Source organism: Rhinichthys klamathensis, unplaced genomic scaffold (assembly GCF_029890125.1).
Source record: "Rhinichthys klamathensis goyatoka isolate OS25496 unplaced genomic scaffold, OSU_Roscu_1.1 h1tg000261l_1, whole genome shotgun sequence".
NCBI classification, from domain to species: Eukaryota; Metazoa; Chordata; class Actinopteri; order Cypriniformes; family Leuciscidae; genus Rhinichthys; species Rhinichthys klamathensis.
The window spans coordinates 1,475,846-1,500,465 of record NW_026606782.1 but is presented as its reverse complement, the minus strand read 5'-3'; the positions used below and the strand labels follow the sequence as shown (position 1 = coordinate 1,500,465).

At 37.2% G+C, this 24,620-nt stretch overlaps 2 protein-coding genes across 5 annotated transcripts in view; one reads left to right on the top strand and one right to left on the bottom strand.

The window, feature by feature from the left end:
* Positions 1-123: 123 nt before the first annotated feature.
* Positions 124-8,704, bottom strand: otulinb (OTU deubiquitinase with linear linkage specificity b). The gene is made up of 8 exons (XM_056267578.1): positions 8,346-8,704; positions 8,006-8,215; positions 7,348-7,418; positions 3,562-3,668; positions 3,354-3,494; positions 3,094-3,210; positions 2,103-2,372; positions 124-381 (listed from the first exon to the last, which is right to left on the bottom strand). Exons 1-8 carry the CDS (start codon positions 8,477-8,479, stop codon positions 124-126), a joined length of 1,308 nt encoding a protein of 435 aa, XP_056123553.1. The 5' UTR covers positions 8,480-8,704.
* A 1,074-nt stretch (positions 8,705-9,778) lies between these two features.
* amph (amphiphysin) overlaps positions 9,779-24,620 on the top strand; it is a 32,051-nt gene continuing 17,209 nt past the window's right edge. For 2 of the 4 annotated variants that reach the window (XM_056267576.1, XM_056267575.1), the window contains exons 1-7: positions 9,780-9,903; positions 15,184-15,264; positions 18,390-18,444; positions 18,531-18,625; positions 20,915-21,010; positions 21,186-21,293; positions 21,414-21,499. In XM_056267576.1, coding sequence (XP_056123551.1) covers positions 9,835-9,903; positions 15,184-15,264; positions 18,390-18,444; positions 18,531-18,625; positions 20,915-21,010; positions 21,186-21,293; positions 21,414-21,499 — 590 coding nt within the window. In that variant the 5' untranslated portion in view covers positions 9,780-9,834. Of the gene's footprint in view, positions 9,904-15,183; positions 15,265-18,389; positions 18,445-18,530; positions 18,626-20,914; positions 21,011-21,185; positions 21,294-21,413; positions 21,500-24,620 lie in introns of all 4 variants that reach the window. The other 2 variants (XM_056267574.1, XM_056267577.1) reach the window with 2 other exon arrangements.

Sequence of the window (24,620 nt, the reverse complement as noted above, 5' to 3'; positions counted from 1 at the left end):
TATCAAAATAAGAAAGGAAAAAGTATCCCAAACCATAAATGCAAGAACTGCAATTTGGAAAGCACAAAGGATTGCACAGTAACTCCTGAGTTCTGTAGATTGTGTGTGATTGCCATATACTCTTTAAAGACGCGTAGTTATGTTTGATGGTCCATCTGAGGGTTGATTCCACTTTGGCCTACCGCGTTCATCAAATTTGGAGGACTTTTTGGGTACGAGTGCATTGTAGTGTCTGTCATCTTCAGTAAGCAAGCATAGAGGAGGCCAGTCTTCCCTGTGGTCATTCGGGTAGTATGTGATAAACTCTTCTGTGTCACACTTATACAGCCGAACGACCCGGATCGTCTGTTGAAGGGAATGACCCAGGAGGCACATCTCCACCTAAACAACATTACATCAGGAGAGGTTCCTTCATAAAAATATGATCACTTCAACCATTTAAACAATGGCATGAATTAAAGGTAGGGTAGGCAATTTTTTTTATAAACACTTTGTTATTCTTAAGCAAATTCTTAAGCTTGAACGGATACTTCGACGATTTTCAATCTGGTTTCCGACCACATCACAGCACAGAGACAGCACTCATAAAGATAATAAACGATATTTGCTTAAATACTGATACAGGCAAATTATCAGTACTGGTACTACTCAACCTCAGTGCTGCATTTGACACTTTCGATCACAATATACTTCTTGACAGGCTGGAAAACTGGGTGGGGCTTTCTGGGATAGTCCTAAAATGGTTCAGGTCATACTTAGGAGGGAGAGGTTATTATGCGAGTATAGGGGACCATAAGTCTGAGTGGACATCCATGACATGCGGAGTCCCTCAAGGCTCAATTCTTGCGCCACTCCTATTCAACCTGTACATGCAAAAAATGAGAAAGAACCAAATTGCTTACCACAGCTATGCAGACGACACACAGCTCTACTTAGCCCCATCGCCTAACGATTACAGCCCCATTGACTCCCTGTGCCAATGCATTGATGCAAATTGAACAGTTGGATGTGCCAAAACTGTCTTTAGTTAAACAAAGACAAAACTGAAGTCATTGCGTTTGGAAACAAAGATGAAGTTCTCATGGTGAATGCATACCTTCCCTCTAGGGGTCAAACAACTAAAAATCAAGTCAGGAATCTTGGTGTGACTAGAGTCAGACCTTAGTTTCAGTAGTCATGTCAAAGCAATAACTAAATCAGCATACTATAATCTGAAAAATATTGCAAGAATTAGATGCTTTGTTTCCAATCAAGACTTAGAGAAACTTGTGCATGCTTTCATCACCAGCAGGGTGGATTATTGTAATGGACTCCTCACTGGCCTTCCTAAAAAGACCATAAGACAGTTGCAGCTCATACAGAACGCTGCTGCCAGGATTCTGAGCAGGACCAGAAAATATGAACATATCACACCAGTCCTCAGGTCTTTACACTGGCTCCCAGGTACATTTAGGATTGATTTTAAAGTATTATTACTGGTATATAAATCATTCAATGGCCTAGGGCCTCAATACATAGCAGATATGCTCACTGAATATAACAGAATATAACCCAACAGATCACTCAGATCATTAGGATCACATCAGCTAGAAATACCAAGGGTTCACTCTAAGCATGGAGAGTCTGCTTTTAGCTATTATGCCAGCCACAGCTGGAACCAGCTTCCAGGAGAGATCAGATGTGCTCCTACAGTAGTCACATTCAAATCCAGACTCAAAACACATCTGTTTAGCTGTGCATTTAATGAATGAGCACTGTGCCACTGTGCGTCCGACTGTTTGAACTGTATTTTATATTTATTCTAAACTGTTTTAATTATTCTTATTTCTTTTGATTATTTTAATTTCTTCTAAGCAGTCAGGTGGTACAAATAAGAGCTCTGTAAGTTGTTTACGTTCATTATTATTGTAATGTTATGTGCTTTGAGACATGAGGTAATCTCATGCTTTCAAAGCTAGCTTGCTACTGCTAGCCTCTCTGAAATTGCCATCCCTACCTTTAAATGACAGTAGTATAATAACAGTACCTAGTAGTAATTATTCATTCATGACTGGTCCAGAATTAAATAAAGTGAAAAGTTATATAAACAAATTTTTGTTCACCTGTTCCAGCCCACCACTAAATCCTACATGTCTGAGATGGTTGGTGAGGAAGGTCTTGGGGCCTTTGGACGAGTCACGAGCAAAGAGGAGCCAGCAGAACTCTGGTACGTCAGAGCCCTTCTCCATATTGGAGTGCAACTGAACGGCAGTCCTCAGCATCAAGAACTTCAGCGCTTCCAGAAGCTCATACTCCTCATCATGACCTCTGAACACCTGCTGGCACATGCGCTCCCTCTCTTTAAGAGTTTTACACTCAACAGCCTCTTGCCACTAAAGACAAAGCAATACAATATTGTCAGGAGGTACAGTTAAGTTTGGGGTCAGTAAGATTTTAAAACTTTTATTTAGCAAAGACTTACTGATAAAAAATTACATTAAAGACATTTATCATGTTACTAATTATTTCCATTTCAAATGCTGTTCTTATGTTTATCAAAGGATCCTGAAAAAACATGTATCGTGGTTTCCACAAAATGTTAAGCAGCACAACTGTTTTTAGCATTGATAATAATAAGAAATGTTTCTTAAGCACCAAATCAGCAATTGGCTTTATGCACAGCTGCACTACTTCCTGAACTTCCTGAATTATTGGACAAACTGATTAATCCAGGTGTGCCTGATTATTGTTACTGAGGCCAGGCACACCTGGATTAATCAGTTTGTCCAATAATGGCAGACAGGAAACAAAGGAGCTGGCTGAAGTTCAGGAAGTAGTGAAGCTGTGGATAAAGCCTATTTAGAAGGATTTTTTAAGGATCATGTGACACTGAAGACTGGAGTAATGATGCTGAAAGAACAGCTTTGCCATCACAGGAATGCATTATATTTTAAAATATATTAAAATAGAAAACAGGTACATTTAACTATAATAATATTTTACAATATTAAAAAATGTTTCTGTCTTTTGATCAAATAAAAAAAAAGCATAAGAGTGAGCATGAGAGACTTAAATATAGATACATAAGAAATGAAGAAAAATAACAAAAGTAACCTTTTTCTTCAGTAATTCCAGACATTGTTCAAGATGCTGTACTGTGCTCGTCCTGCTTTCAAATGGAAACTGCCACTCCTTAATAAAATCCTTATCAGAATGCATTTCTTTTGGCCACTATAACAAGACATTCATAATGCACCAAATTAATTTAACACATAATAACATTCTATATTAATATGCTGCTTTGTGGAAGTCCTGAATTAGTAGGGATGTAATAAGGATGCCTAATGTCTCTAAACACAATAAGGCTAAATTACCTTAATGATGTCAGAGTCATGTAACCAGGCAGGAAGCTGTTTGGATTGGCTGAGCACCTGGAAGAGTGTCGCCCTCAGGGCACAATAGTTATCACCTCTTACTATGCATAGATTGAATTCACTGGCTATTGCTTCATACCCCTGAAAAAGATGTGGATGAGAGCAAGCTCCTTTAATAAACAGTAATGTGTGAGAGAAGAAGACTCACCTTTCGGATAAGCTGACTTTTAGTGGTATTGCCTTTCCATTCTCTCTCGCTGTAGGTTTGAAGATCCTCTGCAGCTGAAACACTGCTCTGGGCCTCACCAACAGCCACTGATGGGAATAAAGACACCTCTAGCTCAGACAAAAATAACCTCACAGACATACACTCCCCTAAAGGATTATTAGGAACACCATACCAGTGGCGGAACCAGAGGGGGGTCCGGGGTGGCACTGGACACCCCTGACATGCGATTGGCCACCCCGGGTGCCACCCCAAAATTGTATTTGCTACTGGCAGTTGCTGATGCTGATTTTTTTTTAAAAATTACGTTCACCGGCAGTGCGGCGCGCGCAGTTTTCAAACGGACGAGCAGAGGACGAGAGATGGTTGCAAGATACCGAACTTCACCGAATAAGAAAACATCATATTTGAAGTAAGCTTTTAAGGTTTAGCATCAGGGTGGTTTGCTCCCAATAGCCTACATTAGGCCTAATACACGCAGTACCTTGCCGTGTGTACGTTACAGTATACAAATGTTACGTCTAGCTAATGTGAGGATAGGAGATCAAAACGCAGGCAAAGAAGAGGAGAAACAAGCGATATCATAATGCGATCACTATAGGACTATGAAGCTTTATGGGAGTAGGTTGTTGATGGACTCGATCTACTGTGTTTTGATCATCATTATGAATCTTATCTAGATGTATAGTCTTTGATAAAAATGCGATTTTCTCAGCTTTTTGCTCATGTTGCTTTTTATGAAACTTGCCAACATTCAAGTGTTGATTAAAAAAAAAAAACGCACGAAGCTAGAATAACATTATTTTTTTGTTTTTGTTTTAAAAGCACAGGGTTTGTTCTTTCTTTTGGTATGTTCAGATATTCATATAACAAAATATTCTGGGGTGCCATGAAATTGTGAAAATTACCAAAACCAATTTTTTTTTTTTATACTGGCGAGAAAGAGTTAAATGTTGGTAATTGGATGATGATTAGAATATGAATATGATTGGAATCATATTTTAAATTTGTCATATTTTTGAACAGGGTCAATTAAACATGAAAAGAAAGGGAGAGATATCAGAGTTATTTTAAAATAAGCACAAACATAGTCCAGTCATTTTATGAAAAAAAGGTTGAACAAATTGCAACAGAAGCAAACTCAAATAATTTTGTATCCTCATTATGTCCTGAGTAAGGAAACAAAGTCCCTAAGAATCCCATTAGGGGAAAGTTTCAAAATCTGTTTCTGGGGATTCACTTTTTATTTTACTTACCTTTTGTCTTCTGCATTCTCCTTACCCTTGTCTCCTGTTCTTGCCTTAGACTCGTCCCCCAGAAACAGTCGCACAGACCCAGCCCCAAACCCCATCTCTTAATAATTAAAAAAGGCTGGTTTCTAAAGTACTTCTTCCTGCCTCTATGTATTAATGCTCATGGGTAGCCTAAATGAGTTCCATTCAGACCTTAACATTAAGTATTTTACTGTTATGTGTCAACAAGATTCAACAAGACATTTTCACCTGGCTAGACCCAATGTTTAGATCTGTTGTGGTATTTATGCAAATTAGCACATACGTAATTAGATTATGCACCGTTTGTCCATCTTAAACAATTCAAAAAAAACTTGGAATACCTTTTTTGTTTGTCTTGATGCAAGTAATCAACTCAGTAATTTTCATGGTGATATCTAAAGGTTAAACTTTTTACCCTATTCTCGTAAGAAAAAGAATGAATAGGCGTATGAATAGGCTATATTTGTTTTGTTTTTCTAAACTTTCCCTAATGGGATTCTTTGGGACTTTTTTTTCCTTACTCAGGACATATTGAGGATACAAAATCAGTTGAGTTTGCTTGTTGCAATTTGTTCAAGGTTGACCCCCATTTTGGCTTAAATTGACTGGACTAACAGGCAGATCAGGTGCAAACAGACCCCCCAGCCCTTGCATCACCACTGGCTAGTCAGAGTCAGTGTGGTCAGACTTCAGAACCAGCAACAGGTCAGAGCATCTACCACACACAGGCAGTCAATCACATACCCAATTCAGGAATTTAAGTTGAGATGATTTTGCCAGATTAAAAGGATAGTTCACCCAAAAATAAACAATTTTTTTTTTTATAAATTAAATAATTAGAATTATTATAAATTATTATAAAGAAAGAATTATGTTGTATTTAATCTTCCCAGGATAAGATTTTATATTGATGGGCAATAAAATTGTTTAACTTTTTCAAGGACATGTCTGCTTGATGCCTGCTATTTCTAATAAAAGATAAAATACAATAAAAAAATGTGTTTTGTAAATGTGAGTTTTTTTGTAAATAAATGCAGCAGTGCATAACAGACACATGCGGTATCTTATCTACTTGGTGCTTCAGCTTTGTTTTCTGCAAATATTTTGGATGTTCAACACTTATAGACACAAACAGAGTGACCCAATTCCTTCCACAAGCTTTTCCACTGTGTGTGTGTGTGTGTGTACTGTGTACCCCCGAAAGTAGCAGTGGCCACCCCCTGGCCACCCCATGTATAAAACTCTGGTTCCGCCACTGCACCATACTAATCCTGTGTTTGACCCCCTTTCGCCTTCAGAACTGCCTTAATTCTACGTGGCATTGATTCAACAAGGTGCTAAAAACATTCTTTAGAAATGTTGGCCCATATTGATAGGATAGCATCTTGCAGTTGCTAGAGATTTGTGGGATGCACATCCAGGGGACGAAGCTCCCGTTCCACCACATCCCAAAGATGCTCTTTTTGGTTGAGATCTGGTGACTGTGGGGGCCATTTTAGTACAGTGAACTCATTGTCATGTTCAAGAAACCAATTTGAAATGATTCGAGCTTTGTGACATGGTGCATTATCCTGCTGGAAGTAGCCATCAGAGGATGGGTACATGGTGGCCATAAAGGGATGGACATGGTCAGAAACAATGCTCAGGTAGGCTGTGGCATTTAAACGATGCCCAATTGGCACTAAGGGGCCTAAAGTGTGCCAAGAAAACATCCCCCACACCATTACACCACCACCACCAGCCTGCACAGTGGTAACAAGGCATGATGGATCCATGTTCTCATTCTGTTTACGCCAAATTCTGACTCTATCATCTGAATGTCTCAACAGAAATGGAGACTCATCAGACCAGGCAACATTTTTCCAGTCTTCATCTGTCCAATTTTGGTAAGCTCTTGCTAATTGTAGCCTCTTTTTCCTATTTTTAGTGGAGATGAGTGGTACCCGGTGGGGTCTTCTGCTGTTGTAGCCCATCCGCCTCAAGGTTGTGCGTGTTGTGGCTTCACAAATGCTTTGCTGCATACCTCGGTTGTAACGAGTGGTTATTTCAGTCAAAGTTGCTCTTCAATCAGCTTGAATCAGTCGGCCCATTCTCCTCTGACCTCTAGCATCAACAAGGCATTTTTGCCCACAGGACTGCCGCATACTGGATGTTTTTCCCTTTTCACACCATTCTTTGTAAACCCTAGAAATGGTTGTGCATGAAAATCCCAGTAACTGAGCAGATTGTGAAATACGGCCGTCTGGCACCAACAACCATGCCACGCTCAAAATTGCTTAAATCACCTTTCTTTCCCATTCTGACATTCAGTTTGGAGTTCAGGAGATTGTCTTGACCAGGACCACACCCCTAAATGCATTTAAGCAACTGCCATGTGATTGGTTGATTAGATAATTGCATTAATGAGAAATTGAACAGGTGTTCCTAATAATCCTTTAGGTGAGTGTATCTCCAACATTTTAATACAGACTGAACATTCAAAACTGGCCACTACCTGACTTTGACTGGTGCTTCTCCTGCAGTTCTTGTTCTATTTCCTCTTCTCCTCTGTACAGGTCCAGCTCACTAAGAAACAATAAGACTCACTGCAAAATGGTGCATAGTAACTTGTGTCACTTCCTTAATCTAGTAAATGGCGCATAATTTGTGTCACGTAACCATATATTTATGGTTATACATCTCTACTGCATGTGATTGAGTGATGCAGGAGAAAATGTAACGTGTCAAGTTACATTTTCTACATAGCAAGTAAAAAGAGTTTTATGTCAAAGCAAAATTAACCTGGTCTAAAAATGTATATTGTACATATTAGTGAATTGTCATTGTATAAAACCATATAAATTATTTGACCAAAGATTAGCTATTAATTATTAAAAGAAGCATTTTACCAAAACTAAAAGTGATAGTGAGTTTTCTCTTGAAATCCAAATGTAAAATTTGAAATGTAAATTAAATGTAAATGTATTCCCAAATGATTTGTCTTCCTCCTTGACATGACAAAGCTAGTTTAACCTTAATTTCACATGACAGTAGACATCCAGAATTATCCTTAGGAGTATTCATTTTATCTTCTGTAATTTATCTTTGACTTGAGTACTTTACACAGCCATACTGCACTGCATTGAATCAGCTGAATTGACAGGAAGGATTACCCTTTTTCATCTTCAGCAGACCTTGACGTCTTCATCAGATGTTGCTGGGATGAATTACTGTCACTATGAGTAGCTTTGGCCTCCTCCTGAGCACGTTTTTGCATACTGCGGGTAGATTCAGAGCTTCTCTTAGGTCCAGGAGAATAAGCATCCTTTCCAGCAGCCCGGCCCTTCACTTCTGCTTTCTGACCTTGAGTGCTCTGTGTCGACCTAAGAGAGGAGGACCAGTTATGTCCAACATGAAATAACATATGCTTAGATATAAAATATTTACAATTGACAAATATTATAATAACTTTCAACTTGCAATAAAAATAAATAAATCAGTGCTATGGCATACCCATTATTCTTTTTGGATTTTTTACTCTGACTCTTTTGGCCAGAATCAAACTTTGTTTTTTTGTTCATGACTTTTTTGGTTTTGTCAGTTTGGCGTTTCTGCACATCCTTCGTACCTGAATCATAATGACACATGGGCAGGGAGGTCCAACCTGCATCTCTGCATGGTGGGCTGATGCAGATGGGAAATACAAATAAATACTAAATATCAAACGTGAAGCTTGAAGGTGACTAACCTTACTTTTGCACTACTGCACATCACAATGCAAACAAACAGAAACACTTCCGCATTCAATCAGATTCCACAATATCATCAGTGACATTACCATTCCAAATAGAAAATAGTAATTATTAATGCAACGATTTACTAACCACACTCAGACAAAACTGCCAAAAAGGCGCTTGTATTTAACTGACCTGCTTTTACTCTCCAGTGTCCTCCCAAACGGGGACAATACAGACCCTACAAATACTTCCGGTGAATGGGGGATTAAGGGAAATGTAGTTTTCCGGAAATTCCGGCGCGCACGCGCAGCCGCTTCGTGTTGGCATGTCCGCTAAGCTTGTTTGTTTATGAAGTTTTTGTGCCTGCTTACGGCATAATGTGGCATGTTTGGTCTTAAGTGTTTGGTCACCATAGCTCAATAAAATATGACCGTTTTATCGGCATTTAGTGGAAAATATCTCAGAATGCTGTTCTTCTTTTTCTGGTAACACTTTGCTGTAATATATAATTTATTTATTTATTTAGGTCATTTTATATATATATATATATATATATATAAGTCATACATAAATAAGCCAATATATTATTGAAGAAATGTAACACTCTACCTAGAAACACCAAAACAAGTTGTCTTAGAGCCGTTAAATAATCGACTACTTTTTTCTTCCACTAGATGACAGCATTTAGTTTATTCAGAATTGTTGTAGTAGCCTAGGGCAGGCTATAACATTTCTAATAGTAATGAATAAAAATAGTGAATCCTTTATATTATATAGCTGCTAGCTACTGCATTAAAATAAATGAAACATTAGAAATAAAAAAGGCAACAGAGAAATGCAATTTATTAACATTTCTTAATTAAAAAAATCGGGTGGTGAATGCGACCACACTGCGCCTGTTAGGCCTTCGCCATCAAGGGTGCATCAAAAGTATGCAACAGCAGGGAGGGATTGGAGCGTAAAGCGTGAGCAAAAGAGTGAATAAAAGCAACCACAAGATGCAGTAGAGCACATTATTGTGACGCACATTTTCGAGGCATCCTCATCGTCATACACGTGCTAATATTATAATGTTCACCGAAAAAAATAAAGATTAATTTGTCAAACATATTTGATATCCAGCATCTTAATAACGAATAGTGTGTTGTTGGTGAGTGTTCTCTGTGGCGCGCGCTGTGGCTTTAAATGTCGCTCCTCCCCCTTCGCTCTCCTCTGCTCTGGAGGTGCTGAAACGTCGCCTTTCTCGTCTCAGAGCACTAGCAGCCATGGCTGAAATTAAGACGGGCATATTTGCCAAAAACGTCCAAAAGAGGCTCAGTCGGGCACAGGAAAAGGTATGGGTCTAATTATGTTCTTATTTGTGATGGATCAAAAATGACTTGATTCTTAGAGGACGTTTGATAAAGCAAAATGCAGCATTTTGTCTTCGTGGAGCTGTCCAGCAGATGCTCCGGGTAGGGGAAGGAGATTCAGGTGTGCGATTGAACCTGAAATAATTTAGGTTAGAGGAAACTGTGTTTTCATTTGTCCTTTCTCACATGCATAGTTTACATTTTCAGTGCATCAGACCTTCAACATCATTGCTGGCGTCAGAAATGCGCAGACTGCAATCTTAGCCAGCACTGCCATTTAAAAGCGACTATGAGAAGCTCTCCATGACTGAAATCCCACTTAAACCTTCGAGGAATTATCATTATCATACTTTGTGGCCTAAATATATTATGTACTACGTTCTTGTTGGAGAAATGATTGATCTCAGTTTGAAAACCTTGTATGACTAGATCATAATGTGTCACAGTTATTGTAGCCTATGTCATACTGCCTAGCTATTCGTTCTTATTTTGGCTAGGTGTTATTCAATATCGATTTGCCTGGCATTTCTGACGATGTAATTCATTATTACCCAAGATGTTGGTTGAAGCTGTCATTTTCCTGCAAGGTCAGGAGAAGGGGAGGTGGGGGATGCCCTCGTCTATGCGGTATGAATACTAGCACGGGAGATTTCCTAGTGGCCACGAGATCGTGAAGGCCGCTTAATGTGGTTGTAGAGAGAGAGACACGCTGCAGTCTCGCTCTGTTTAAAACGAGAAATAGGCCAAATAGACGAGGATGTCTATCGCTTTCGAGTGGTGTCTTTGACAATGGTATTCAGTTGCAGAATGGGATTTGGTTATGGGGTTATACGGATTTTTTCCTGCGGAATAATTTGCAGTTGGTAGCGAACTGAAAATGAAATGTCTGTCAGCTAGTAAACTGAAGGCGTCTGGTAAACAGAGCAGTAGTGGTTTCCCCAGCCCGAGCCGAGCTGCAGTAAGAGGATTGCTTTTCTTTTAATACCCACGGTTCACTCACAGACCGAGGGCCAGCTGTAGTGAGACATCGAAAGTGAAGATTCCATTGAAATCCGTGTTTCATGTTTTCATGTATGAACTGGGTGTCACTCGTTGCGGTGGTGTTTTTCAGGGTGAACTGTGCAAAAGGCGGACAGTTTTTGGTAGATGCGTGATAGAGACTTAATAAGCTTTACATCCTCTGCCTGCCTTTGGAGTTGCTAAACCCCTCCTAAATGTAAATAGATAAAAGCAATTAAAATATTTTCTTCATTTAAATTAGTTAATTACATGTCACATGTCTATTTAAAGTGGCCAAGCTGGCTTTTAACATTAGTTGCTTTAGTTGGTTTGTTACTGGTGCAAGACTTGACCAGCTTGACAAAGATCTATTATGTTATAGGTCATGTTAGTTCTTAGTAGTATAATTATTAGTGGTCATTATCCATCAGAACAATTTAGAAATGTCCCATTATAGATGAATGTGCCATTATACTGACCAAATACTCAAATATTTTAAGATACAGCAAAACCATTGCAACAATGTTTTTTGTAACTGGCCATTCAACTATCATGAAAAATGACTCCCCAACCCCAGAAACTGCAATACAAGTTTATATTCTTTATTGAGGCTTATTTTTAAGAGTGCTGTGTGCAGTTCTTGCTGAGACAATTTAGACATCAAAACTACAACCACTACAATGACATCAGGCAAATGAAAACATTTTCATAATGAGGATCCTCGTGGCAGTTATTAATGACTGTTATATTTGATTGCCTCGTGGTATTTAAGAAACAATCAATCATGACACTTATTTTTCCCACTTTCTACCTGATAAATTGTTCTAATGAAAAGCAGAGCTTTGGTATGTTGCCAACTACAGAGAATAATATTTCCCTAAATTTATATTATATTAAATATTTGTCATATTTTATTATCATTTTTTTCTAGGTTCTATAGTTTATTAATATTACCATTTGATGATGCATTTTTGAAGCCATGCAGACACATATCAAATCTGATCTGATTTCATAAGAGCATCATGAAGCCACACAGTTCAGCCTGAATGTTCACAATCTCTATCAATGTAACATGATTCCCATTAGAGAGTTAAGACCAGCACATTTAAGAGCAGGTATACAATTTACTGCCTCTGGAACAGAATATCCTGGCCAGGCCAGATAACATGATAAGGGGTGTAAGAGATCCTTTAATCTGAGTTCTGGTGGGGACAGAATACCTCATATCAAGAGGGATCACTCATAATCCTGTTGCATATACTGTCAGAGGAATATTGCAGCATTGTGACAGTGTAATTGTGAACTGGATGCAGCATTGATTGTACTAAGTGCTGTGACTTAATGTTTTACAAATATTTTCAATGCATTTGTAAAGCAGAATGACGGTGAAAACGCATGTAAATTGATTTGTCATTTTCTCTTGTGTATTGCAGGATAAATATGAGCATCCACATCTTGGGAAATCATGTATAATTGTTGGAATGGCACTGTTCCATTTGCTATAAGAGATTTGCTTTTCCACTTTGTTTAGCAAAGCTTTGAGATTAATTGTTCTTTTTTTTGGGGGGGGGGGGGGGGCGGGGGGGTGGTAAACATTATAAAACACTTTTTGAAAGAACATTTGTCAACATAAAATTGAGGACATTACTCCCCTGAATGGATGAGACAGGGTGGAGTGTCTGTTTTTTAGGCTTAAGCTGTGTTAATATTTCATAGGCTGGCTGCTTCTGGTGTATAGTGTTTCCATGCTTCGGCATTGTGTCTTAGGTTAGTACCATTTGCCTTCTGGAGAGTTAGGTGTTGATTCTCAGACTCTAGATGTGAGGTTTACGACATTTTTAAGAATTGAAATACAGATGAGCACATACCAGCGTGATTTTGGTCTTTATATTTGGCTATTCTATATTTAAAGTAATGTTACTTTTGGTTCCTTTATTAATAACAGCAGAATAATACTCGGACCTCTTTTTTAAATCTATTTTAAAAATATTTGTGTGCATTATTAAAGTATTGAGCCTGATTAGCGAGCATTACTAGAAAGCATTATTAGAGAGCATTACATGTATTGCATGAATGTTACGTCTACAATGTATCTTTGTGATGCATATTTCCTGATGTCATTTACAGTATATCTATCATGGGATGTTGGTGTCACAACACACTACCTATTGCTCCATATCAAAGCCTCTACTAACATGTGTGAGTGTGTTACAAAGAAAAGACCCAGATGGCACGTTCTTTCCACCCAGGAGTAATGTGGAGCTTTTGTATGTGACATTATTCATGTTCCCAGGGGGCCGTTCCTGTGGTTTACTGACTGAGCCCTGTGCCATATACTCTCACTTTTACACATGATGGGAGCTATTGTCTTTACTGTACTGTATAGTTTACTGTATTGTAATAAACACGTCAATTATGTTTGTATAATTGTAACAATTGCTTAAACGTACCACTTTATCTTTTTCAGCAAGTGTCTCAATTGCCCTCTGTAACATTGTTTTAACACCTTCAGTTTGTATGTAAATGCAAAACGCCTGTTGAGCCAATAAATGAATAAATTGTTCAGCAAAATATAAATTAGCAATACAATACATTTGAATTTGTCAATTTTATCAGTTGGTTTTTTTTATGGTTTTATATTATGCTATATATTATAATAAACTATACTATAATATACTATTCTAAACTATACTATAAACTACGGGCCAGAATTACTAAACAAGGCAAATTAATATGAGAGAGCAATTCCATAAAACCGCCGATGATAGTGGAAAATTCTGTGCGTGATCTACTGACATTTAAAGGGTCTGTTAAAAATCAATGGGCTCAGAGGAGGCAAGAAGAGAGACGCAAACTCACGCTGTAACTTTACCCGCGGGTGTCGCTGCTGGACCGAGTGATCTATACACATTTTAATTTCATATTTCGCAATATTTGCGTTGTTTTATTTTTGTACTATGCATTATTTTCTCATCCAATTTTTTTGAGGAGGCACTGCCTCCCCGGAGGAAACGCCATACAGTATATATCTGCAATCTGCTGCTTACAAAGGTATTTTTATATAAACACTGATCAGCAAAATTAACTTGCTTGTTGTTCAGACAACTCTTTTAGGCTAGTTGGAACAACTTTCAGGGAATATTGTTGAGCTACAATTTTATGTAAAAAAAATCATAGATACAATGTAATTTATTTTTTACAGTGTGGTTCTAAAACTTTTGAATCTCACTGAATCATACACTTTAAATAAAAAGCACGATCTGCGGTTGTTTCCTTAAGGAGCTAAAAATTATGGTAGGTTTTATAATCTAATATTACATCATATTTTAGACTATGATTAACACCAGTTAATAGTCATACCACATGAAGTACAGGTTTTAGTTTGACTGACATAACAATTTGTATAGTTGGTCTATAAGGACATTCCAATCTGGTTTGTCTGTACCGGTTGGACAACCCAGAAGGTTGTTGGTGTAGCACTATGTGTGTGTTTGCCAAAGCAAAACATCCATTTCCTTTGAAATAGACTTCTATTGTATATTGTTTGCACACAACCTGCTCACATTATGTCCATTGGTTGTTGTATGTTGTCATTGTATGCACGTTGTATGACTTAAGCAGTCAAACTATGTAAAGATTCAACAGTTTGAACCTTACATAAAAAGGACATATCAAAAAGTAGGTAGCTTTTCAATATTTTTAGCGGAGTTCAAATCAAAACAGGCACCCCTCTTGTTCTCAGCAAATGCAGTGTTTGAGTATCAGCTGACTGCCATTTTCATGTGTTAGTCACTATGGGTTGAGGTGGTCATGTGACAGAAGTCCTCTTTTTGGCAGAAAGACTTGACAGACTAGGAAGTGAAATATATGCCCGGTCTTCCTCCCCCGCTCCTGCTCAGCCCTTTCTTTGTGTGCATGTCATACTGTCCACAGGGTGTTCAGACACTGTTAGAGGATTCCCTCATGGGAATTCAATCATGGCTCAGCTGAATCAATAAGGATGCTACGGATGCTATGCTTCTTCTGTTCATGCTGGCCCTTTTCTTTCATCTTTATAGAAATGCAAACATTTATATGGATGACAAAAATGTTTGGAATTGGTTGAGAATCATGTCTGATGTTTGGAAAAAATTATTGATTTTTAATTGGTCTCATCACTAAAAAGTATTTTGTCAGATAACTAAAAAACTGTTACATCTTGTCCAAAATATTTTGAATGAATCAACCTGATTTGCTTTGACTCCTTGTGTTCTTTTCTTTCAGGTTCTGCAAAAGTTGGGAAAGGCAGATGAGACAAAAGATGAACAGTTTGAGCAGTGTGTGCAGAACTTCAAAAGACAGGAGGTAAGATGAGTCTGAATAGAGCGATGCTGTTTTCAGGTGCTTTAATGGGTCTCTATCAATCCAGCAAATCAACCAGCCAAAGAGTATGGAAGTAAAATAATGACAACATATTTGTATATATACTGTATACACTGAATATTTCAAATGAAAACATTTCATACAAAGGTTCATTATTAAAAACTTGAATGTTACAATAAAAATGTGTGATTAATTAGTTAATTTTTTTAATCGATTGACACCACTTATTAAAATGCAAGCACTGTTAATGCAATACATTTTTTTTCAATTTGTGCAAATTGTGTTTCAAAGACATTAGTTATTATTTTACTTCCATACCACTCTTTGGTTGGTTGCTTTGCTGGATTGATTTTCCCACCACAGCCACATTGTGCTTAACCAGTAGAATTTTCTATTGTCTTTCATTTTGTGTTTACCGGTATATATCACTTTTAAACGAGAGGGGTCAATATTAGTGGGAAATTGTCCATCGATATTCTTTATCTTATAATAGTTCTCTGCACTAATAGGATAAAGACTTCAAAGGTGTAGTCACGTTTTCTATTTTGTCTGAAAAGTCTTTGCAGTCTACGTATATGATTCTCATTATTGCCAGAATAAAAGGCACTGTTGTGGAAATTGCAGTAATTTGCAAGAGACAGCTTCTCACTTTGAGCACACAAATGCGTGTGTCATTTATTTTTAGAAGGTAAACACAGAAAACAAATGCCGCTGACAAGCGTCCCATGTCATCACCCATTCAGAGCATTTAAAGGGACCGCGATCCCTGAACAGTCATGAAGAAACACGCTAAGAACAAAAATGCTGTGTTTATAACCAACAGTGTATAGCAAAGGTGAATTATGTATGTCACATTCACTACACAGTCACATATACAATTCTCTCTTTCTTAAGAAATATCTTGGCTAATGTAGTCCTCTCTGCATTAGCTGTTCAATATCTCAATGTAACATATTAATATCTTTTGGCTATTATATATAAGCATTTAAAAGGATGTTTTTGTTTTAATCAGAGGAACTGTTATTTCAATATAGCCACTGTAGCCATTTAAATTCAAAGTTCAAGTAAAAAGATTTTTTAACTACATGGATTATGCAGTATTTTTACTTAAATAATTAATATGGAAATATCATAATTTTATAATATTATTTTGTAATATAGTTTAATATGAAAATTGTCATGCAAGATCTTACGCTAACATTTTTGACTGATGTTGCAAAATGAATCTTTGAGTCAGTCTTCAAGTTTAAACTCATTCAATGAATCAAATTTTGCTTTCAAAGTTTAAATCAGAGATGCTATTAAATCATCCCTGTCTTAATGCTCTCAAGCTTGTGAGTCACAAAACATCTCGAAAAACGTCTTTGGGAAACGTAATTGGCAAACGGAAATCATCATGATATTCACAATGATGCTTAATTTTATATCGCAACAATTGCAAATGTACCATATATGTTCATGTCCATGGTCATATATACAGCAAGATAAATTAGATTGGCATAATTACTGCACACTATTTAACTGGCATTTCTTAAACAGCTCCATATGTAATACCAAATAATTTTGTCTCAAATTTGATTCGTTTGATGATTAAAAGCTATACTATTAAATTTGTTGAAGTGAAGTGTCTGTGAGGGACGTGTAGTTCTAGAAGAAGTGTGTGTTTGCTGAAGAAAAAGAAGCAGTCTAATCCCACCCTCTCCACCTGTCCTCACTAATCCTGATTAGACTGCTTTATGCTCCAGTGTGCCAGTGCTTCCAGAAACACTCTGCTCACCTCCAAACTTTAACCCCTTCCTCCCCTGTCTTTTGGGCTACATCAATGACTCTCTAATCTGTACTTACTGTAGTCACCCTGTGATGGATGGTGTGCGCAGAGAGATGTACATGACGAATGAATTGGTCCAATATTACATTTGCTTAGCCAGAGTCAATCACTACAGCTGGAGGATACCAGTCACTGCCAAAACTGAACCCACATACCATATGCTGCCAGTCTGGCTCATAAAACACCCGTTGGAGCAGATTAACTGCACTGAGATATTGTGCACATCAATGCATCAAGGCCCGTGAAATACTGTAAATCTGACAATGGCTGATTGCAAGGCCTACACCAGATTCAGTGGATGTTAAACAACCCCATCCCATTTCTTAAGTCAAGCTAAAATAACCACACACACACACACACACACACATACACAAACTCTAGCACCTTTGCTGAGATGTTTTAATATATGAGACACATTATATCTGCTGACATAATTTCAGACTGCTGCATCGAAAGGTTCATTATTTAACCATGTTGTGCAGAGGAAGATTATCAGAGCTGATAGAGGTTGCCATTTGGGCTTTTCATATCAAGTCTCCTTGCAGCCTTTTGCTGTCTCATGATGCAGAGAATGAAATGACTTCAATCTGCTGCATTGACTGGAGAGCTCATTGAGAGCAGGTTTTTTGTACGACTGCCTGCGGGTTTCTTTTAATCTGATGCTATGGTTTCAGCAGCATGGACAGGTGTTATTCTCCACCACTTGAAACTGTTATACTAGTTATAAACTAGTTATTATACACTCTCCAGAGTGAAGAGAATTTTCCTGTGATTAGATTCAGCGATGAGATTAAAACTGGTCAGAAACTCTTTTGAGCTTTCTATTCATCAAAGATTCCTGAAAACAATGTATCATGGTTTCCTCCAAAAATATTAAGCAGCACAACTGTTTTCAGCATTGCTGATAATTATATGAAATGTTTCTTGAGCCGCAAATCGGCAAATTTAGAGTGATTTCTGATGGATCATGTGACACTGAATACTGGAGTAATGGCTGCTGAAAATTCAGCTTTGCATCACAGGAATAAATTACAAATATATATAAAACAGAATATAGTTATTTTAAATTGTAATATTATTGAACAATATTACTGTTTTTACTGTATTTTTGATCAAATAAAAGGCACCGATGATCATCATTCTTTTAAAAATGCTATTCACTGACAGATCTGAAAAAATAAATAAAACCTCACTATATGAAAGTCGATGTAATGTTGTCAATATCTCCCTATCGTTTAATATCTGATGTGATGAACCTCTTTTGTGTTTTGATCCATAGTTTGAGGGCTCTAGGCTACAGAGGGAGATGAAGGCCTACATAGCAGCTGTGAAAGGTGAACCATTGCAAAATACACACATACAAGTACACACACATGCTTGCTCAATACTGAACCTGTTTCTCATTTTGTAATGATTGCAGGGATGCAGCAAGCGTCTATGAATCTGACAGAGTCATTACATGAAGTATATGAGCCTGACTGGCACGGCAAGGATGATGTCATGACCATTGGAAAGGTAGCCAGAATTATAGTTGTGACTGTGCAAGTGTTGGTACAATGTGTAAAAAAAAAAAAAAAAAGGCATTAAACAGCTGTTGAAACAGAGCAAAATGACAGGGAAGAATATTTAAAAAAAAAAAATTAAAATATTAGATATTAGTAGTGACAAATAGATGAGAGCCATCAGACAAATGGCCTGTGGGAAATGCTGAGGAATTGCATATGTAACATTTCATCAAAAGATCTGCTAAAGATCAAGGATAGGTGTTGATTTCTATTCACAGTTTTATATTCTCAAGAACTGCTGTGAGAGTGGGTGAAAATGAAATACCGGGCCTCTGGTAACCTGCGCATTATGTTCAATTAAAGATAATTCTCACCAACTCTAGAACATTCTCATCTGTTCTGGTGAGATCTGGGGTTTAAGAACAGAAAAGAGGTTTTGGCAGTCTCTCACACGAGCTGAGGGATTTGGTCTCAGTACCTGAGCCAAAGCTAAAATACTGCACCTTTTAGGGAAAATGGGGTCAAGTCACTGAGCCGTTAAGGTCTATTATGCAGCCTATGCACATCCATTTCACAGACAATTTATAAGATAGCTTCAGAAGGGGTCATATCTACTAGTCATGTTAATCCTTGGGCTGTTTAAAGGTGCATTGCGCACCTCTCTGAGTTTTTGCAGAACTATGCCCCCCTCTGGCGACAAGCGAAACTGCCTTACTGTCTTTGTCTTGCGTGGAGTTTGCGTTGGGGTTTATGAACTACAAGCCGCTCTCTTTGAATCCATCTTCTACTTTTGTCGAAAGTTGACTGAAGTTTTGTCGCTCGAGTTGTCTTCGCTAATACGGAGAATGGCGGCGAATACACAAACCTGCCAGACATAGCCAGGGGAGCGTGAACGCGCATGACGTCACGCCCAGTCTCACGTTCCGGCCCGAATCCCTCTTATTTATTTTACTGTACAGGATTATAGAGGCAATCGCAGTGATCAGAGAAGGGCTCATTCAGCCCATCAGGCAATTGTTTAAGCATGTATGGGTTAGAAAAAAGGGGATTTTTAACATGAAATGTTGCGCAATGCACCTTTAAATTCCCATACAGCTAATTTAATAGCTGGCATTAATTCATGTAGTTAAAACTGTTATTCAGAGAAAAGAAATGAGTGCAATGGTCTTTTTTGCTATTAGAGAAATTGAAGAATATGTTTTATAGAATATGTTATATTTTTATGTTATTTTTATTTATTTTTTAGAAAACTGCATGAGTTAGAAACTCATAATGATCATATTTTATGTATAATATTTTGAATATTAATTCACTTAAAAAAATTAAGCCTTTTTTACGATTTACACAATTTAATTAATAGTAAAAATCCATAAAATGTAATTGAATAATCCTAATGTATTTAATTAAAATATACGTAAGAATTATTCAATTCAATTTGATGGAATTGGAATTGAATTGAATAAAAAAAAGGCTTAAAATTTTGTTTTTGAGTGTAATGATATCATACTGATGTACTGTTTTATATATAATATTCATTATGATTATTAGCAACAATATTAATGTATTATTATTATTTATTTTATTATTATGTACATTTATTGTAAAATATTTTTTTATGAAAATTCATACTGATATGCTATTATGTTTTATATTTTTTTTTTTATTATATTATAATCAATACAGATATTAATTTGTAAAAAAAGTTTATTAGAATCACACAAGCAATAATGCTGTTTTTCCACATATCAGGGCTGCGTATTGTTTTTATTAACACCGTTTACACATTTTGACAACATTTTATACTGACTTGGACAGAAAACAAGTTCATGTGACAAACTAATAACTTCATATTCATAAAACTAGAAAAAAATCAAACCATACCATCTGTCCTGCTGCACACAGATGATGTGGTTTGAGGGAGGGAGTTATTAATAGTGGATAATGGCATATGTCATTTTTAGTATGGAGTGGGGCAGTGACTCACTGTCCTCAGAGAATTTCAATTTCATTTACCCAAGGACGCTCATTTTTGTTTACTCACACCTCCCCGAGGGGGAGCGCAATGAATTCAGCTTCCTGAATCTGATTTGCATCCTCTGTGAATGAATAGGAGCTTAATTAGATTTTAATTTCCCTGCTGCTGAATCATAAATCCAACACCCAAACGCATCTGTTTATGTTAAAGGAGCTGCTGAATAACATTTAAAGAGGGCTATACAGTAGATTCTCTGTGAAATCTCCCATGCTTGTCAAACGCTCTCGGTTAATCTTTCTAATGGCTGTCCTGTCTCCTCTGCAGAACTGTGATGTTCTGTGGGAGGACTTCCATCAGAAGCTGGTCGACTCTACCATCAACACACTGGAAACATATCTGACTCAGTTCCCAGATCTCAAGGTACCGAATATGTCATTTTACTCATGCTGAATTGGTTTTAAATTTAAATAATGTATCATTCATATTTTCATGAGCAGTACTGTCTAAGCTGACGCATGTGCCAGCAGAGTGCTGTAAGAAAACACATTCAGCTGAAGGGTAACCATAGTAACCACAAGTGTTTTCTTCCCTCCAGACGCGTGTTGCAAAGAGAAGCAGGAAGTTAATTGACTATGACAGTGCAAGACACCATCTTGAGACCCTGCAGACTTCAGCCATGAGGAATGAGAAGAAGATATCAAAAGTATGTCAGTCTTGTATGGCCTTTGAAACGTTCTGAATACAATTTGTAATTGCTGAAAATATGGAATGCTGTGATCCGAGCTATTGCCTGAACGTATATGCCATATCTGTGTGCATGTAGGCAGAGGAAGACTTGAAAAAGGCCCAAAGGGTTTTTGATGATCTCAACGTTGGCCTGCAGGATGAGCTGCCCACACTCTGGGATAGGTGAGACATTTTAAGACTGACTGCGATCTGAGTTTAATTGTTGCACTTTCTTAATGAAGAGCATTCATAAAGAGCATTCCTGATTTTTTTTCTTGCTAGTTTATTGTTTTAATTCTATTAAAGGGTTAGTTAACCCAAAAATGAAAATTATGTCATTAATTACTCCCCCTCATATCGTTCCAAACCCGTAAGAATTTGTTCATCGGATCACAAATGAAGATATTTTTTATGAAATCTGAGAGATTTCTGTCCCTCCATTGACAGCTGCACAACTACCACTTTGATGGTTCAAAAAGTTCATTAAGAGATTGTAAAACTAATCCATATGAATCAAGCTTTTTAGTTCAAATTTTCTGAAGAGATACGATCGCTTCATATGCTGAACAGATTGAATTAACAGATTGAATTTAGGCTTTTATTCACATACAAACATTGATCAGCGAACATAAACAGAAGCTCAACCGAATCTGCTTGAACCTCATTGGTTCTTGCGGAAGCTCAAACATGCTGCGTAACACGAGAATTAACCTCATTGGTTCTTGCGGAAGCTCAAACGTGCTGCGTAACACGAGAATGAACCTCATTGGTTCTCACACGTCAAGTGAACACACTTAAGCTTCCGTTTACCACAACTGATGTGTGAGTTGATAAATGTTTATATGTGAATAAAGGCCTATAAATTCAATGTCTTCATCATATAAAGCGATTGTGTCTCTTCAGAAAATTTGGACAAAATCGCTCGATTCATATGGATTAGTTTTACGATCTCTTTATGAACTTTTTGAAGTGTCAGTTTGAAGTGGTAGTTGTGTAGACTGTCAATGAAGGGACCGAAATCTCTCAGATTTTATTCAAAAGATCTTAATTTTTTGTATAGAAGATGGACGAAAGTCTTACAGGTTTAGAACGACATGCATGAGGGTGAGTAAATTATGACAGAATTTTCATTTTTGTGTGAACTATCCTTTTAATAAATATTTGATGTGATGAAACCACCAGATTAAAGATTGTATGGATTCATTACAGATGTCTATATGGTGTGGAAACGACTTAAGGCCCATTCACACCAAGAACGATAACTATAAAGATGCTGTAACTATATTAGCGTCCACTCTAGCGGACGATATCTTTCTGTTTATTCTAAGCGCGTGCTTGTCTGTCACTTTAAATGCTCAAGCTTGTTACAGCAGGATGGATTCTGATTGGCTGTCAATGTTTTTTCATTCATGTTTTTTTTTATCGTTATCTTTAGTTAATTGTCCTTAGTGTGAACAGAGACAAAACTCTCATTGTTCTCATTGTTCTAGTTGGACATTTTTCTGTGGGTCACGTTTTGACCCTTTGTTCACATTCAACACTAACTGGTGTACAACATTATTTGCAAGACTAGCTCAATAATTAGCATCAATCTCTTATATAACTAAAGCCTTGCTGTATCATGCCCAGTATAATTATTGTACTCTCAGAGGGGTGGCAGTTATATTTACAGCCTGATGCCCTGACAATAAAAGGCTCTGGCCGATAATATTGATTTAATTTGACCAAAGGCCTTCCTGGAATGCACATTTACATCCCAGTTTTTTTAATTTATCCATTAGTTGCACAGCATGCTAGCTGTACAGTACACCGCAGCGGTTACATACAATAGAAGAGGTAAGGTCACTTTTAAAGGGAATGGAATATGCTGCAGAAGAAATTGGGGAAAATTTGTAAAATGCAATGCATGTAGATTGAATACTATTTGTCTTGTTTTCAAAAACGCTTGCTTTTTGTGCTATAGAGCAATAGATTGGCTGGCTGGAGCTAATCTGGATGTTTAAAGGAATTCTGTGGCTATAAATGTGTTGTGTGAGATGAAGGGAAGTGTATTTTTGAAATGTTGATTGAATGCGTTGGATATGGACGACAATCACGTCAATGATAATTGCAGGATTGATAATGATAGATGTGGTAACCTGCCATAAATAGCTGGTTTACACAACAGGAGTCATATGCTTTGTCACAAAGAAGAGAATGTCTAGAATTAGTCATCAGTTTATTTAGAGCACAAATCGATTTTTGTTGTAACTCTATATGCATTGACTTACTCTATGTATGACTGAAACCAAAAAATATTTGTAGCTATGCTGTGCTAAGCAATATGCGGTGTGTTGCAGTAATATGTGTTGGGGATAGTTCATCCAAAACATTTTTTTTAATATAATTTACTCACCCTCATATTCCAAACCTGCATGACTGTCCATATAATGAAAGTCGTTCTTTCTACTGTGGAACACAAAAGAAGAAAAAAGGTTTTTTTTTTCTTCAATGAAACACAATGGGATCCAATGTTATTTTGGACCCCATTGACTTTCATTATTATGGACAAAAACAGTTGAAAAACAGAAGAGAGTAAGTCATACAGGTTTGGAACGACAGAATTTTCATTTTGAACCCTTTAACTAATGTAATTAGAATTTTGAGTGTTGTTGTAGACAGTATTTTAATTATAATACAAGTAATAAAACATAGTAAATAATACGAGTGAAGTAATGTATCTTGTGGTCATCTGAATGTTGTGGTGAATATGCTCTGGTAAGCAGTATTCTGTTTTGAGCTGAGAGGCTCTGTCTGCTCACTGAAGCAACAGCCTGGTTACATAATCCATCCAATCAGCTTCCTCTCTGCACCAGGCCCTCCAGCCACGCTCATTTCAGCTCGGGCCAGAAAGAAAGATGCCCGAGATACATTTATAACTGTTGCAGACATCAAAAATGTCCGACTTACATTTGATTTGTATTATTTAGAGGTTTAGGGTTCTTACTGATGTACTGTTCAAGCATGGACTGGTGCATTTTAGCTTATAGGAGTGACTTGCATATATGATTCCCCTCTTTCTTTAATAAGGATTAAATGATTAGTTCACTCAAGAATTAAAATTTCCTAAAAATTAAGGATATTTACTCACCCAAATGTCATCCAAGATGTTCATGTCTTTCTTTCTTCAGTCGAAAAGAAATGAAGGTTTTTGAGGAGAACATTCCAGGATTTTTCACCATATAGTGGACTTCAACAGGGCCCAACAGGTTGAAGGCCCAAATTGCAGTTTCAATGCAGCTTCAAAGGGCTCTACATGATCCCA

Bases quoted from the DNA above. Each gene is read 5' to 3' on its own strand.
- otulinb (XM_056267578.1), bottom strand. From the start codon at position 8,479: ATGTGTCATTATGATTCAGGTACGAAGGATGTGCAGAAACGCCAAACT. The intron at 3,211-3,353 runs GTAATTTAGCCT...GTCTTGTTATAG, and splicing joins ATGACTCTGACATCATTAAG to TGGCCAAAAGAAATGCATTC. The intron at 2,373-3,093 runs GTTACTTTTGTT...CTTTGTCTTTAG, and splicing joins TGGAATTACTGAAGAAAAAG to TGGCAAGAGGCTGTTGAGTG.